Genomic DNA, 17,577 nt, shown 5'->3' on the forward strand with positions numbered 1-17,577 from the left:
GTGCATCAGAGAAATCAACGACTGCAGAGACTGACAAATGATGGTATGAAGTGAATTTAGTTCCATTATTTTTGCAAGAAAAGAACATGTTCTGCAAACAGAAATTTGAAATAAAACAATGGAACCCAGATACGAAAGTAAAAAACATCTTTACCAAAAAAGGTTTTGAGAATAACTTTGCTGCTTTTTTCTTCAAATTTTTTTTTTAAACTGAACTTTTTCAGATTTAATTTTATGCATCGCATTCTCCTGAAATCACATTTCACAAATCAGCTTCTCGTCACTTCTAGCCCAATACAAATGCCCGATCTTGACGCGCATATTGACCAATAATCATGTTTCTAACGTCAGTGCTAACATCGCTCCTCACCTCGTTTTCCAGCCACTTACTTGCATTTTCCACATTCTCTAGCTTTTTCTGTGCCCTGAGCTTCTATTCCGAACATACGGCTTTACGATTAACTGGAAGCAGTTCTGCACAAAGACGCAGAACCAGTTGTATATAATATATCTGAAGAATTTTTTTTTATAAACTTTTCTTTTTAAAAAAATAAAGCATTTTAAATGCCACTATAAATCACATTTAATGAATTGTAATGCCAATTAAGGCCTTAATTTAAAAAATAATAATTGAATGACTTAATGATTTTTAATGACCCGCGGAAACCCTGAATATTTAAAAAAATAATTAGAGAAAATAAAATATAAGAAAACAGGAAAGTTACTCTCAAAAAGTTTAAATTCTGGATTGTATTATTTCAACTATAATGGAGCAAAATTCAGTCCATACTGCAGCGTTTTGCAAAAGTATTCATTCCTTTTTGATTTTTTCTTTTCAAAAGCACAAACCTCCACATACCAAGCATTATAGAGACACAAAATAGAGCACAACTGTGAAGTGGAAGGACTTCAGAGGGACCCAACAAACACGTGGAAGGAGGTGAGCTAGTCTGCTGACAAAATAAACTTTTTAGTCTGCATTAAGAAAAAAAAACTACCTGTGTTAACTGGTCAGACCTGAAAGGATGGAAACAGACAAATTAAATTTCTACACTGGAAAAAACTGTTATAAAAAAACTGAGACCAAAGATGGAGGTTCATCTCATTTACCAAGAGCTACAATGGAATGGTTTAGATGTTTTCCTGCTGGTTCTCTGCTTGAGCACACCTCAAACAAATGATTGCATGACCTCCTCAGCGTAACATCAAGTGCTGAAGAAGCCTCTTAATCAGACATCCATTTAGGTCAGGTGTGTGGCAGCAGGGAGGCGCAGTACCTGTGTTAAAATGGCCAAGTCTAAAGGCTGGTTTATACTGGTTTATATAGGAGGCCTCTGATTGGCCAAATCTACATCCGCTCTACACTATGCGTATTTCCTGTTTGGTACATTACCGGCTTGTTTTGTTAGTATGGCCGCTAAATGAGACTCGTGAAGTTGCACCAGCTAGAAGAGCGAGGTGCGCAAGATTTCCTCTTAAAATAAGTGCATTTATTCTTGAATTGAGGAGGTAAAAGAGACATTTTGCTAATGGCACAAGACAATTCACATTTAAAATAAGAAAACACAATTGCATTATCTTATTTCAAGTGCATATTATCTAATTATGTTATTTTAAGAGTAAAGATACTCATTCCATTGGCAGATCATCTTATTTACCTACTTAAATTAAGGGGAAATACACTCAATTCAATATTTTTTTACTAAGTTCTTGATTGTTTTTGCAGCGCCTGCTTCAATATTGTGCATAAATCAAAAACATCCGTGACAAGCTCACTGTAACACACTGCTGTGGGGAGTATAACCAGCCCTTAAGTCGGCAACTAAATTGAGAATTTAAACAAACAACCTGGATTATTGACATTCAAATATACTGAGCTTTTTAGCAGAGAAAAACAGAATCCGTCCCTGGGTAACCAAAGCTGGTAGATGTGCCCTGAAAACTCCTTTCCTTCCACTCCCAGTCATGAGCTACTGTGTGTTGGTCCAGATAAGATGGAGGTTTGTGGACGTGAAAAAGTTTGAGGTTAATGAATATGTGGTAAAGGTGCTGCTGTACATCAGAAACAACTTTTACAAACTTGAGTTATACTGAGGGAGCATGGGTATCCCTGTGAGTGAATGTCTTTTAGCTTATTTTGCAGAAGCTGTGATTCAGGCACCATCAGTCAGTAGACTGGATGCCGTCTTCACGTGGCCAAACACGAACGGAAAGCAGCTCGGATAGAACAGGAAGCAGCTCCTGTGTTTGAATCGTCTGTAAGACCAAAGGCAGAAGGAATGGGACAAGAAACTCCAGGAAGCAGCAGAGGCTCCTGAGTCTGCTGCCTCTCCGTTCTTTGAGCAGTCAGAGTTGGTGCTTGTTGGTCCCAGATGGGAGGTCGGTTTGCAGTCGGCCCACTAGGTGGCGATGTCCCCTCCATCCTGCAGCTGCTTCTCAGACATGCTCAGCCTCGCCACGCTGACAGACACCTCCAGGAGTCGAGATAGGTAGCAGAAGGAAATCGGTTCTAGACGTACACCGGCTCACATCCCACCCCTGCCTCTCCCTCTTCTTCATCATCATCCTCCACCTCTCCGTCCTCATCCGTATCCTCCCCCTCCTCTGGGCCCATGGCGGCAGCTGCAGTGGCGCTCAGCCCCACGCTGGCCTCCAGGGGTTTCGGGTAGCGGAAGGGGCAGCCGTTGTCGTCAAAGAACCGACGGAATGTGAACTCGTAGAAAGCGTGCTCTGGGTGCTTCCCGTGCGGAGAGCAGAGCGCGTCCAAGGCTCGGGTGCTGTCTCCGCTGTCGCTCCACGCCCCCGGGCCGCCCTCCTCCTCCACAGGATCAAAGTTTGACGTGTCCATGGGGTGAGCGATCTTTGGCCGGTAGGGCGCCGGCTGCTGGCGCAGATTGCTGGAGAAGTCGACCTCGGAGAAGAAGGGGTGAGCCTTGATCTCTCCGGCGCCGTTTGCACCCAGACGCTCCTCGGCTGAGCAGCAGAGGCGGCCGATGATGTCTACCGCCTCTGGGCTCAGTTTGACCTGGGGCGGCACCTGTAGCGTGCTCTCCCAGTTAATGACCTACAAATGTGAAGGTAGACGACAGGACAGTTACCGTCATGAAGTACGGTGCAGAGAAAGGGACAAAAATAAGACCTCCTCTCTAAACATTTACTCTACCATAAAAATGATAGGTTTTTAATTTGGGCATTTCATGATCGATACCACGGGGGATCTGGAGGTTGTGATATTTTCTCTCATCCAGACAAAACAGCAGAAATAATTTGGCCTTGAAAGGAAGAAAAAGGCACTTAAGTTTGTTACATGTACCCTTAAAGAAAGATGCTTTCTACTGCATACCGAAAAGTTAACTTTCAACTATTAAACCCATTTTTTGCATTGCTGCTAAACAGCATGATACTGCTACCACCATGCTTAACAGCTGGTTTGCATTTGCATATTTTAAAAGCTCTATTTTGATTTGAGCTCCAAAACCTGAATGTTTGTACATTAAACTTTTATCATCATATGATCGTAAATTAATCTCAGTTTCCTTCTCGGTCTGAGGAAATTTTAAACATCCTAACCGGTTCCTCTTCATCCGAGGCGTTTGAATCAATGATTGTCAGATAAGATTAAGTCCTTATGTGGGACAATGATCATAACACACATCTAACACAGGTTTAGTTAATGGAGCTGGTTTCAGTCAACACAGCGGTCATTTTTTTTTTTCTTTTTATCATGTTAAAATTTCTGATTTAAAACAGGTCCGTCCAGCTGACATCATCCCAGAAGAAGAGAATAAATTAAACATCTGGATGCTTGTTTCTTGTCCTTTGTTTGGACACAAATTCAAAATTTTAACAATAAGCGTTTTTCCTTGTTAAATGTAGAAATCATAAAATGTGAGGAGGGTGAACTTTAGCTTTTATTTAGTCTTTAATTTCAGTTTCAGCTTGGGGAGGCAAGTTATCAATTAATAAGTTAAAGATCACCACTCTAATCATTCCAAAAAAGTAAAAAAACAATCCGTTGGACTTTTCCAAGTTTAAAGACGTTTTACGTCCCATCCGGGAAGCTTTTTCAATTCATTAGACAGGTATCGGGTCTTGCAGGCTAATAAAGAATCCAAACAGCTGCCCGTTCCTAAGGAGCGGACCCGTGGGTCCGGTTCAATTTGCAGGTTCTCTAAACCAAAGCATTTTTTGTTTTTGTGTCCACTCTATAAACACTCTACAAACTCAAAGCTATTTCTGACATTTTTAATTGAAAAAAGCTTCCTGGATGGGAAGCGAAACGTCTTTTAACTTGGAAACAAAGTCCAGTGGATTGTTTTTTTTTTTACTTTTTTGGAATAACTATGACCTGGATGAGCTCTAATTGATCGAATAACGATTAAATTATAAGCAGCAATTTTATTTAAAAAAACTAAGTTTTGTCCTTTATCAGGAAGATTTTTCTATTAACAATAAGGGATTGACATTTTTTAATCAATCACTTGTTACTGTGCAAGCATAGGAAGCAAATTGTTTAGAGACAGACTTGTGAACATTAATTTTCAACAGATATCTAAATAGCGGCTTTATGTTTTCCGTCTGTATTCGTACTGTATGGGTAGATTGTTATATAATGTTTTTTAGTCTGATTTTCACAACTGCCAAAAGGACTACTGATGAAAGCTAGTTTAACTGAGTTAACTATGGAGTGTTAGCACTGTAAAACGTTGATTAATGTACCTTGTCCCTCGTCAAATGAATACATAAAATAAACTGATGAATTAATTATAGTTGATTGCATTACAGTTATTATATATTATATTACATCCATCCATCCATCCATCCATCCATCCATCCATCCATCCATCCATCCATCCATCCATCCATCCATCTTCTGACACGCTTTATCCCAAGCGGTGTCGCGAGGGCTGCTGGTGCCTATCTCCAGCTGTCTGGAGAGGCGGGGTACATCCTGGACAGGTCGCCAGTCCATCGCAGAAAAATTTACATATATTGTTACAATTTATTTTGTCAGCTGTAATAAACACTGACTAAATAAAAAAAAAGTTTTCTAATACATCATTAACCTCGATATAGGTAGAAAATATAACAGAAGGGGAAATTGAAACGGATTACTGCATAAAAAATTTGAAACACTAGCTTTTCTATATATAAAGATGTAAAACTATCATTAAGTGGACGTTAACTGATGTTACTCACTGATATTAGTATTTCAATCCAAGATTTAGTGCTGGGAGACACTTAAAGCTGCTAGCAGAGCGCTATTAAGTAATAATTTAAAGTACTTTATTGATTTTTTTCAAGCAGGGTTAATACAGGAATGAGTAACTCTAATTTAATGCTTTTTAATGCTCTTAGAAGTATTTTTAATGCCCCCAACAAGTACCCAATACGCTCATATATATATATATATATAATCCTTCGTCATCTTTGCCGTTGACAGGCTGCTACCATGTCCTAAATACCTCTTTTTCTATCCACTTTTGTTGAAATTTGTACTTCCCCCCCATTCTCTAGCTTTTTCTCTGCCTCTATCTTTTTCTGAACATACGGCTTTAAGATCAACCGGAAGCAGTTCTGCGCAAATATATATTTGCGATATAATATATCTGATGAAATTTCTTTAAAAAAACATATTTTCTTTTTTTAAATAAAAGCATTTTAAATGCTACGATAGTCACATTTAATGAATTTGAATGCCGATTAAGGCCTTAATTTAAAAAATAATAATTTAATAACTTATTTTTAATGACCCACTGAAACACTGTCACTGTTAAATTTAAAGTTTGTTTACATTCCCATCTACATGAATTGCTAAATATATAAATATTTCGTCTTCACAGACCTTAATCTGAGTCTCGGTAGGCGTCGGAGCGAGGAAGGGCGGCTGTCCCACCAACATCTCAAAGAGAATCACTCCCACACTCCACCAGTCGCACAGCTGAGTGTAGCCTACGAGGAAATACAACCAAACCAGGATGGTGAACAGGGAGGAACATCAGTAATGAACAGAAACATCAGCTGGCCTATTCCTCTTAGTTCTACCTTTGCGTAGCAGAACTTCAGGCGCGATGTAGTTCGGCGTCCCGACCAAGGAGTGAGCCAAGCAGCGCTGGTGCTGCCGGTTGGAGCGTTGTTCTAGCGTCGTCAGACGGTCACCACAGCGACAGTTTGACACGTCGTCCCAGAAGTCGCTGGGCTCCATGCTGTCCTGTCTGACGTGGCTTCCTGAAAGAAGAACAGAAAAGACGGTGGATTTGGAAGCTAAGGAAAACACCAGAGTTGCTCATTAACCCTAGGACTCCCAGAATTCTGATCCTACTAGAACTCCCATTGGCCGTCAATTTGACGGGTGACAGTTTTCCTAACAGAACGCATGAGCAGTGATGATGTCATCAACTGAAATGTAGACCTTATATCAGGTCTAAGGTATATTTTTTAAAGGGTGTATCGTATGATATCATTATTTGTGGACATAAATCAGTAAAATAAACACGACTATTTTACCACACAGGTTAAAAAGGACAGTTTTATTTACAGAAATTGATTGATTACCCCTGAACATTTCCCGCACACCAGCTTTTCACATTTGTGACAAACATCAAGCACCTGGCGCTGTTTTCTTTGCCGTGCCAAAGAGTCTCTTCAGCGGCGGAGGGGCTGGTAACCTGCGGAGCGCATGTGGTTTGCACGCCAACCTTTGTGTGATTATGGTAGACCACGGACTCTGGTTTGGCTTTTGGGACGCTGAGTCTACCGGCTGAGGTGTGGGCAGTGCTATCTAAACCTTGAACAAAAGTTTCACTGTTGCACTGGAAAAATGATCTAGAAATAAGTAAAAATTTCTTAAATTAAGAGTATTTACCCTTAATTTGAGTAGTTTGAATGAGATAATTTGCCAATGGAATTAGTATATTTATTCTTAAAATAAGATAATTAGATAACATGCACTTGAAATAAGACAATACAATTGTGTTTTCTTATTTTAAATGTAAGTTGTCTTGTTCCATTGGCAAAATGTATTTTACCTCCTCAATACAAGAACAAATGCACTTATTTTAAGAAAAAATGACTTCAAATTTAGATTTTTTTCCAGTGTTTCTGATGGGTCACTAATGCGTTTGCGTTTTCCCAGGGATGGGAATCGCTGTCAGAATCTGAGCTGCTTCCTAACCAGTCCTCCTCATCAGTCTCTCCCTCTCCGCCATCATCAATATTTTGAAGCATTTCTAAATCCGTTTTTGCAGTTAGATTTCTACTGAAAGCCATTTTTCGTTATTAGCCAACGGCAGCAACGGTACAGAATGTCAATCAACTGTGGGAAGAATTTAAAAAGCAACTAATAGAGCCGTCAAAACAATGGCTGTGGGAGATCAAGGTAGAATTAACATTATTTATTTCTTAAATTTTTATTTTATAAAAAAAAAAACAATGTGAAAATGAAGGAAATATAGAAATCGGAAAAGTCAGTTAACATGAGCAACATATGATTAATGTAACTAAAGTTCTTTCCCTTTAAAATCTCAGAACCGTCAAAATGACGGCCTTGGGAGTTCTAGTGTTAATCTGTGGATTAATGATCAAAATAATCCCAATAAAGAAGGTTCTGCTCTCTACCTTTCTGGTAGTACTTTGAGTTGTGCGTCCAGCGGAAGCCTGTGCACAGGCCGAAGTCCGTCAGCTTGATGTGACCGTCCAAGTCGATGAGGATGTTGTCTGGTTTGATGTCGCGGTGGATGAAACCCATCTTGTGGACGCTCTCAATGGCCAGCGTGAGCTCAGCCACGTAGAAGCGCGCCAGGGTTTCTGGGAAGACGCCCATCCGGATCAGAAGGCTCATCATGTCTCCCCCGGGGATATAATCCATGACGAAGTAGAGGCTGTCGCGGTCCTGGAAGGAGTAGTAGAGACGCACCACCCACTCGTTGTCCGCCTCAGCTAGGATGTCCCGCTCCGCCTTCACATGGGCCACCTGAAAACCAGACAGCCGCTGACAGTTAGCAAAATCCTTCACCTGTAGGACGGAGGAGGAAAACGGCAAATGCTTTAAATCACCTGGTTACGGTTGAGGACATCTTTCTTGCGCAGCGTTTTCATGGCGTAAAGCGCACCGGTGTCGACTTTTCGTGTAAGGCACACTTCACCGAAGGCGCCGATGCCCAGGGTCTTGATCTTTATAAACATAGACTTGTCCATTTTGGCCCGACGTAGCCTGTTGTAGTTGGACTCCTTTTGGTTCAGCATCTTCCTCATCTGCTCCTGCTCTGCCTCCGACAGCCCAGCCTAGCCACAAACAGAACCATTAGATTAAAACAGTTTTCCAAACCTTCATTTCTTTGGATGTTTTGGATTTTACATTTAGTAAAAATAAAAAGAGAGAGAAAGCGTCGCTTCACCTTGGACATCTCCTGCTCCAGCTGCAGCCTCCGGTTCAGTTTCTGCTGGTAGGTCTTCATCACGTTCTCGATATGCTGCTCCATGTAGAACTTGAAGGCGAAGGGAGAGTAGGTTTTGATGCGGGACTCTCTCTTCTCCTCATCTCGCCCGTTCTTCCTGAGGGGAACGGGCGACGTCTGGATCTGCTTCTTGTCTTTTACTGCTTTTTCTCCCTTCCCCATCTTGGGCTTCTCTTTAACCTGCTGGCCGTCCTCATTCTTCCCGCTGCTCCCGCTACCGCCACTGCCGGCCCGTGCGCCTCTGGCAGCGGGATTGTTGAGATCTGGACCGCTGGCTCCGGCTCCTTCCAGAACCCCTGGATCCCCCGCTGCTCCGGGCATAAGCAGATTCTTTGGGTAAGGTGGGGGAGGGCAGCGGGGCTCCTGGGCAGGCTCCAATGGGTAGGTCTCCTCCGGCATGTAGGGCAGGGGTTCTGCTGCATCCTGAGCCTGAGCTGTCATCCAGCCAGGATGGCACGGGCCCACCGCCGTTTTGGGCTCAGGCCTCATCACTCGGATACTTTTGACTGGCTGTTGGATGGGGGGGGACGTTACAGCTGTGATGGTGTTAGGGGGGCCCAACGAGGACTCCTGCTTCCCGGCTGCAGGAGGCACAGCCATCGGCGGTCTAACGCCGTTTGGAGCAGAACGACTGTTGAAGGAATTTGTTCTGCTGGGCACACGTACCTCCCCCCTAAACGGGCCCTGGGGCTGCCGGGCCGCTGGACTCCCTTCGGCACCCGGCGGGCCGGCCCAGTGGTGCTCGTACAGGTCCAGGTTGAGGCTGGCTCTGGAGGGCGTCATCAGGTCTGGGTATTCGGGGGCCATGGGTGGCACCCCGCCCGGGGAACGCGACATCATGTGGACCTGGTGGGACGTGGGGCTCGCCTGGCGGGGATGAGAGTGAGACGTAAGGTACAGGTTGGCCGGGTATCCTCCGCCTCCTGACCCGTTCTGGGCCATGGCCCCCTTTCCCTGCATATTGACATAATTGTCAGGGGGCCCCATAGGGGGTGGTTGCATCTTGTTCTGGAAAGAGGGGGTCCTCTTGACCCCATAGCCTGCGGGTTCCATCATGTGCTGCCTAGCGTGACTGTAGTCGTAGTGTGGACCTGGGACAGGTCCCCCTGGTGCCTGCGGTTGGAGCTGCAGCGGCTGCCCAGGGACATTGTAGCTCATCATGGGCCCATGCTGCTCCATGCTGCTGGGGTAGGCCTTCTGTGGGGCGCCCGGTGGGTACATGGCGCTGCCTGGGTTGCTTTGGGTAGGCATCACTGGCGGATAGCTGCCGATACTGGGGGGTCGCCCCATGGGGTTGGCCATGGCAGCGCCCTGAGCTGCACTCGATGGGGGAATCATGTAGTTCATAACAGGAGAAGCCCCCATGTAGGCTCTGGTCATGTCACTCTCTGGGCCATAACCTGCCGCCCCGTCATACATCGGAGCCCCCATCTGGTGGTATGGAGGCATGGCGCCTCCCTCGCCCGAAACCTCTAATGTGGGATGGTGGTCCATGGTGTTCGGCACGCCAGCTTTTCCTGTAGCAGCAGACAATAAATTGCACAAATCAATCCCGTTTTTTTTTTTTTTTTTTTTAAATTAACTGATACAGTGAAAACAAACGACTGGTCAGAGTTGCCGTTTCCGTACCGGGTGACGTCTGTTTAATGACCCGGACGATGAGCTCGGTGCGCGGGTCCAGGTAACCCATTTTACTGATATACTCCAAGGCTGCTTCAATATTTCTGCTTCCAGTTTGCTTCAGCGCCCGCACTGCCATTTCCTGTGAAATGTTCACACAAAAATCAGTCTTGGAGCAAAAAGTCAAACATTTTAACAAAAAACACACACAAAAAAACAACAAAGTGACAAACTGAAACTCAAACGTTTCCAGGTTTTCTGGACATAAAGATACAATACTTCAGATGGTTCAAGTTTTGCTTCAAATTTCTTACTGTTAGAAGTGAGTAATTTTTTCCCCAAGGTCGCCGCTTTCTTTGTTGATGACTTGATGCATTTAATTCTGCAACATTTTAACATGTGGCACTAAACCGAGTTTGGCTGTTCTACAACTCATCTTTTTGCTGAAGCTTCAACTTCTGGATGAGCGTAAAAGCTGAAAACATGCAGATCAGACATTTAAAATATCCCTGAGACGCCAGAAAAAAAATTTGTGGAAGCAAACTGATTTCTATGCAGTGTCATTCACTGTCATTCTTTTCCTTATCAAGTTCATCAGTTTCATGATGACAAACACAAACATCATGCTTTTTAATGCTCTTTTAAAGCTCTTAGAAATAATTTTAATGCCACAAAAAAGCACCCGTCGACAGGCTGCAGCCATGTCCCGAATTCCTCCTTTTCCAGCCATTTTTGTTGAAATTAGCATTTTCCCCATTCTCTAGCTTTTTCTCCAACTCAAGCTTCTTTTGCAAACATACAGCTTTCTATGTACAACCTGGAGAAGATCTGTGCAAATATATAATGATATCATATGTCTGAGAAAATTGTTTTTATAAACATTTGTTGTTGTTTTTGGAAAGAAAGCATTTTTAATGCCACAATAACCATATTTAATGAATTTTAATGCCAATAATTTAATAACTTTTAATGACCCGTGGAAACCCTGAAATATTAGTCAGCAGCACTACAACTTTAAAAAAAAAGAAGAAATCTTGGATCCTTCAGTAGCTGCTTTGAAATGCAGAAAATAAGTTGGTGTTATTTATAAGCCTCAACAATAAGTTTCTGATTGTATTAAACTTGTGGAAGTTGATCTTCCAAAGTTCTTTTTTCTGTGTACTAAAGTATTTTTCTTTCAGTAAAAATTCAAAAAATATCCACTGGACTTGGTTTTCAAGATTTGAAGACGTTTCGCCACCTCTCCAGGAAGCTTTCTCAATTCAAATGTCTGGATCTGCTGTGAGTTTGAGTCTTATATAGACAACGCCTTGTATCGCTTGGAAACATGCAATAGAAACCGATGAATGGGTCGTTAGTTCCATCGTTAGCCTGTAATATCTGAAACTGTCTATGATTCTAGGGGTCGGTCGTTAAAGGGGGGATTGTCATTAAGGGGGGGATTGTCTCCTGTAATACCTGAAACCTGTCTATGATTGTTAAGGGTTGGTCGTTAAGGAGGTGTTGTTCACCGGCTGGAGCGGGTAAGTCCCTTGTTCCTCTGTGATGGGGTGGGGGGTTTGGTGATATCTGGAAGGGATCATGTCTATGATTGAATTGTATGTTTTTGGAAGCTGGAATCTCAGACCACCACCTCTGTTTAAAGTTGGTTTTTCTCTCTTAACATAGATGGCTTCCTTCACGCCCCTCTCAAACCACCTATTTTCTTTATCCAGAATATGGACATTCTGGTCCTCAAAAGAATGTCCTTTCCACAACCTATTTCAAATTCAGAGGTAATTTTTACAGACAGAAACATGGCTGCGCAATGGGATCTCCAGTATCACCAATTGTAGCAAATCTTTACATGGAAGAAATGGAAAAGAGAGCTTTAGACACTTTCAATGGAATACCACCAAGCCACTGGTTTAGATACGTGGATGACACTTTCGTCAAAATCCAGCTAGAGGAAGTGGAAGCTTTCACCAAACACATCAACGCTGTTGACCGCAACATCAAATTCACCAGAGGATGCCAAGGACAACAAACTACCCTTTCTGGACTGCCTGGTGAGCATGGAAGGAGATGGAAGCCTAAACATTGAAGTTTATAGGAAACCTACTCACACAGACCAGTATCTTCTTTTTGACTCACACCACCCACTGGAACACAAACTCTCAGTCATCAGAACCTTACAACACCGGGCAGAACATGTCCCCACTAAAACAGATGGGAAGCAAAAAGAACAGAAACACATCAAAGATGCTCTCCGAAACTGTGGATATCCAAACTGGGCTTTTATCAAATCAGCAAGGAAATCCAAAAGACACGCAACAGAAGACAGCGATGGGAAAATTAAACGCAAAAACATCACAATCCCTTATGTTGCTGGAGTGTCTGAAAAGCTCAAGAGGATTTTCTCCAAACACAAGATCCCAGTACATTTCAAGCCAAACCAAACCCTTAAACAGAGGCTAGTGCATCCGAAAGATAAAACCCCCAGACCGAATATGAGCGGAGTGGTATATGCTGTTCAGTGCAGCGAGGAATGCTCTGATCTTTATATTGGAGAAACCAAACAACCTCTCCACAGACGCATGGCCCAACACAGAAGAGCGGCCACCTCTGGACAAGACTCCGCAGTACACCTACACCTTGTGGACAAAGGACATTCTTTTGAGGACCAGAATGTCCATATTCTGGATAAAGAAAATAGGTGGTTTGAGAGGGGCGTGAAGGAAGCCATCTATGTTAAGAGAGAAAAACCAACTTTAAACAGAGGTGGTGGTCTGAGATTCCAGCTTCCAAAAACATACAATTCAATCATAGACATGATCCCTTCCAGATATCACCAAACCCCCCACCCCATCACAGAGGAACGAGGGACTTACCCGCTCCAGCCGGTGAACAACACCTCCTTAACGACCAACCCTTAACAATCATAGACAGGTTTCAGGTATTACAGGAGACAATCCCCCCCTTAATGACAATCCCCCCTTTAACGACCGACCCCTAGAATCATAGACAGTTTCAGATATTACAGGCTAACGATGGAACTAACGACCCATTCATCGGTTTCTATTGCATGTTTCCAAGCGATACAAGGCGTTGTCTATATAAGACTCAAACTCACTGCAGATCCAGACATTTGAATTGAGAAAGCTTCCTGGAGAGGTGGCGAAACGTCTTCAAATCTTGAAAACCAAGTCCAGTGGATATTTTTTGAATTTTTACGGAATGACTATGACCTGGATGACTGAGAACCTTCATCAGCATAAAGTATTTTTCATTTCAATATTACATAAAAACACATTTTTCCAAGTAAACAGCAGCGCTATTCAGCTTGAAATCAAAATAAAAAAATATACATCTTAAAGCCCCCTCCATTTGTTTCTTCACCTTTTAAACCCTTTTTGAGTGTTTTGAGTTTCAATGACTGGAATTTCTACATAAAAAGAATCTTTAAATGTTTGAAATGACGAGGATTATCTACATAGTGATGCTTTCATGTCTCTTTAACAACAGTAAACAAACAGAGAGGCAGAGTGTGAGACGGCAGGAAATGTTTGACCACACCCAGGTGAGGAAATCCCCTCAAATGGCATATGATCTCACAGCAGGCACATTTCAACGAAGACTCCTGCCCAGCTGCTGTGAAACAACAAAAAAAAAACAACAAAAAAATGGCTCTGGTTCCCCTGCTGGCCGCGGTCAGAACAGCAGCTTCTTTAAACATGATTGATAAATAAACATATGCCTTAAAATACATTTTCTGTAGTAGAATTGCAAGGAGAATGTCGAGGAAAATAACTGGCACAATGAAGAAATGAGACTATCCCCGCCCCAGACTTTCTACTATTCCTGAGGCCGAGTGCCAGCCTGTGATGGTCAGCAGGAAACTAAAGCAAATATAAACCATTTTAAAGCAGCAAATGTACGGATAGTCAGCTCAGGAAGCCAGGAAATGCCAAGGCCGAGCTTTCTCTAGGCTTCCTATAAAGTGTTAGCAGGACAGGGTCCATCATTATGCTGCATGACCCCTCCCCACACCTTTAAATCTCAAAGCCCAGCTCTGGCCATGTACCCACACAGCAGTGTTTATACTCGGCTTCCTGTGTGTTCATGCATGTGTGTGTGTGAGCTGCATTCCTGCGTGGACCGAGGAGAGCGCTGGTTGCCAGAGCCGCCCTACAGTCACATTTTGTCCTTTCCCTCCGTGTTTTTAGCCACGTTCCTCTTCTCTCTGTGGCGATCTGTTTCAAAGGTTAAAGAGACCAAACAAGAGTCTCTGGACTTTTTTTTATATTTTCTGAAAAGGCAGTGATTGCAGGAAATGCTTACTTCGATATGGGCTTTAATCTACAATAAGAAACTGAGAAGGGATCTGAGAAACACCGCGTAGATGGGGGGGATGTCGTACTAATAAAACATGACCAATTATCCAGGTCAGAGTCATTCCAAAAAAGTAAAAAAAAGAACAATCCCCCGGACTTTGCTTCCAAGTCTGAAGAGGTTTCTCTTCCCATCCAGGAAGCTTTTTCAATTCAAAATGTCAGAAATAGCATTGAGTCTTGTTTTGGAGTGTTTTTAAGCCAAAAATAGGCTTTGTTTTTGGTCCACTCTATAAAGCCACAAACTCAACACTATTTCTGATATTTTTAATTGGAAAAAGCTTCCTGGAGGGGAAGCGAAACATCTTCAAACTAGAAAACAAAGTCCAGACGATCGTTTTTTAACTTTTTTTGGCATGATTAATATACTTTTTCATTCTGCAAAAGCAGGATACAACAACTACAATCAACAGTATGAAAATCTAAATTTAACATGAACTATTTTAGGGCATATTGCTGCAGCTGTCAGAACATTAATAACTGTGTTAAACCAAGTTATATAAGGATGAGGATAAGGACCTCACCTAACTAAACTCTTTAAGAAAAGAATGTTAACCTAACGATACTAGCCGTAACTAGGAAGATAACAGTACTGTCTCAAGCGGCAGGATTTCCTGAAAAACAGTTACTCAGGTTGGTTCCTCCCTCGAAATGGGTTCACAGAAACATCCACACTGCAAAAACCATCGATAAATGAGTAAAAATCTCCTCAGATAAGTGTATTTACCCTAATTTGAGTAGGGTATTAAGATGATCTGGCAATGGAAGGAGTATTTTTACTGTTAAAATTAGATATCATGCACTTTAAATAAAACTGTTTTTTTTCTTTATTTTTTTTAAAGAAAGATTGACTTAGATTTCAATATTTTGCAGTGCACACGTGAGGAGGAGAGAATCTACAGGGCCATGAAAAGTTGGAGAGCAGAGACACAGCATAAGCTCATGGTTGTGACATATTGGGGCCTTCTGGCTTTAAATCAGCACCCACAGAAACTTCAAAATTCATACAGAGAGGAGTTTGTGTATTTTTAATAAGAACTGCTGGTATGAGCATTTATTATACATGTGAACTTTTGGCTGAATCCTGACTTCATCAAAGGGGTCATTTCATTTCTTTAGTCTGGTCTTTAGTAGGGGTGAAGAAAAAAATCGATTTGAGCTCAAATCGCGTTTCTAACATTTAAAGATTCAGAATCGATTCTCATTTTCTTTAAAAACAATTTTTTTTTTGTGGATGTGCCTTATCAGGCACCGTGGTGTTTGGCGAAACCAATGAGCAGCGTGAGCTATGCACAGGCATGCAAGCGTTAGACTAGCAGGCTACAGAGTGGTGTGTAGTGTTGTGTGAGCTACTGTGTTTGTTGCTGCTAAAGTATGGAGGATGAAGAAAAAGAAATTCAACCGCCTCAACATTCTTTAAAAGCAACCATTTGGAAACACTTTGGATTATACCTTCAACCCGGCCCGGGTAAGAAAGGGCTTGACATGACTCATGCGATTTGCAGAGACTGCAACGGTAAAGTTAAGTATTTCGGGAGTACGTACTTCAAACCCCAGTTCTCATCTCGAAAGACACAGTTGTTGGTAGAATTGGATAAATCCAAGACATGTCTTTCAGTGAGTTGTTCCCAATGCCACTAAAAGCCGATTGTTCCTGGGTTTAAATGAAGGGGGTGTTGTAGAAATGGAGTAGTGACTGAGTTTTAGGGGCTTTTAGTTATTGATAGCAATGTCAGATTCTGTTACACAATAGAATAAACAGTTAAACCTAAAAGGGTTTAAAAGGTTGGAGCGAGGTTAGAGACTGAGGGGGAGCAAAAACTTGTAAACAAAAGTGGAAGTTTGGGAACCAATGCATCAGTGCGCTTGAGCGCATTAATCCATTTGCTATCCATTGTTAATGTTTAGTTTAATTTGCTAGTATTTTTGTTTGTTTAAATTGATGTTTGACTGACTTTCTTTAACATTTTCTAGAATGGATGATACCTTGTGGCCCAAATACTTCTGGGTTATAAACTAATCAACATGGCCGTGTTCTCTCAGGGTTTGGACGCGGCAGAAGTGAAATAAAAGTTTCACAATCTTTAGACGCTTTATCTCCATAATCTGTGTTTAATCAGGTCCAGCCCCCTCCCCAGCCGGCTCCACCTCCCAGCTCATTGTGGAGATCGTCATGGCGACAGATGTGTCTGCTTGAATTCCTTGGAGAAGGAAGCAAGAGTTCAGGCCGTCTCCATCTGGATCTCTTCTTTCTCTCTCACATTTGAAAATACCCGGGCCACATTTACACCTTCGTGACGGCGGTCTGAGAGCAACGAAACGCCAAGTTCTCCCAAACGCCAAACACCAGGCTGCAACCTCTACACAATCCCCGGACTGCAGTCTTTGAAAAACATGTTCCCAGCGTTCTGGATATTGGCCTTCGTACTGACCCAGTTCAGACACACATTCCAGCTCTGGACCCAGGAAATCAAAGCCACTTGCAGGCCAATCAGGAGTCCAGATGGGATGCACTAGGAGGTACGGTCTCTCTGCCTCTCTTCCTTGTTATTGTGGCCAGCAGCCCAAACATGTGCAGAGAGATGTTTAAAGTATTACATGTTATTATAGGGAGAGCCACCCACCCCAGCCATGTCCTGTTGGCCTCATTGTTGCATAAAAGCTCCACAATCTCTGTTAAATCATTCGCTGAATGCCTTTAAATGCTGAGTGGGAACCAAATTCCTACCGGGGCAACAGTTCATCCTGCAAAGGCAGCTAGAGGTCCATAAGGTTACAGCTCTGAATGTTGACAGGAGGTGTTAAAAAAAAGTGATCAAAAGCACCCCTCTCCCCTCACTTCCTGTATTTCCTTGTCATCTTGCCGTTTGGGATCCCAACCCTACCCTCTACACCCCCCAAAAACATTTCCTCCATTAAAAAAAAAAGAAAAAAAAGAGGATTATGCAACATGTCACACTGGTATATAATCTGCAGCTGGATCTGCAGGAAAGCTGATAGCAGCTGATTGGAACTGGGCTGAAAAATGAGGAACCATCTTAAGAGGATGTGTCAAAAACATTTGCGACTCTGTTATAAACCATCAAATCACGCTGGAGATCCGGTACCAATGAAAAGCGGTCAACAATTTA

General features: G+C 42.6%; 1 protein-coding gene across 1 annotated transcript in view; it reads right to left on the minus strand.

Moving 5' to 3' along the window:
- Window positions 1-1,746: 1,746 nt before the first annotated feature.
- Window positions 1,747-17,577, minus strand: part of lats2 (large tumor suppressor kinase 2) — a 34,119-nt gene continuing 18,288 nt past the window's right edge. Inside the window, exons 3-9 of the mRNA XM_038269596.1 lie at window positions 10,086-10,218; window positions 8,397-9,973; window positions 8,056-8,283; window positions 7,618-7,972; window positions 6,046-6,228; window positions 5,846-5,952; window positions 1,747-3,064 (exon numbers count right to left, since the gene is read on the minus strand). Coding sequence (XP_038125524.1) covers window positions 2,510-3,064; window positions 5,846-5,952; window positions 6,046-6,228; window positions 7,618-7,972; window positions 8,056-8,283; window positions 8,397-9,973; window positions 10,086-10,218 — 3,138 coding nt within the window. The 3' untranslated portion in view covers window positions 1,747-2,509. The remainder of the gene's footprint in view (window positions 3,065-5,845; window positions 5,953-6,045; window positions 6,229-7,617; window positions 7,973-8,055; window positions 8,284-8,396; window positions 9,974-10,085; window positions 10,219-17,577) is intronic.

This window comes from Cyprinodon tularosa, unplaced genomic scaffold, assembly GCF_016077235.1.
Source record: "Cyprinodon tularosa strain WSP-4 unplaced genomic scaffold, ASM1607723v1 ctg730, whole genome shotgun sequence".
NCBI classification, from domain to species: Eukaryota; Metazoa; Chordata; class Actinopteri; order Cyprinodontiformes; family Cyprinodontidae; genus Cyprinodon; species Cyprinodon tularosa.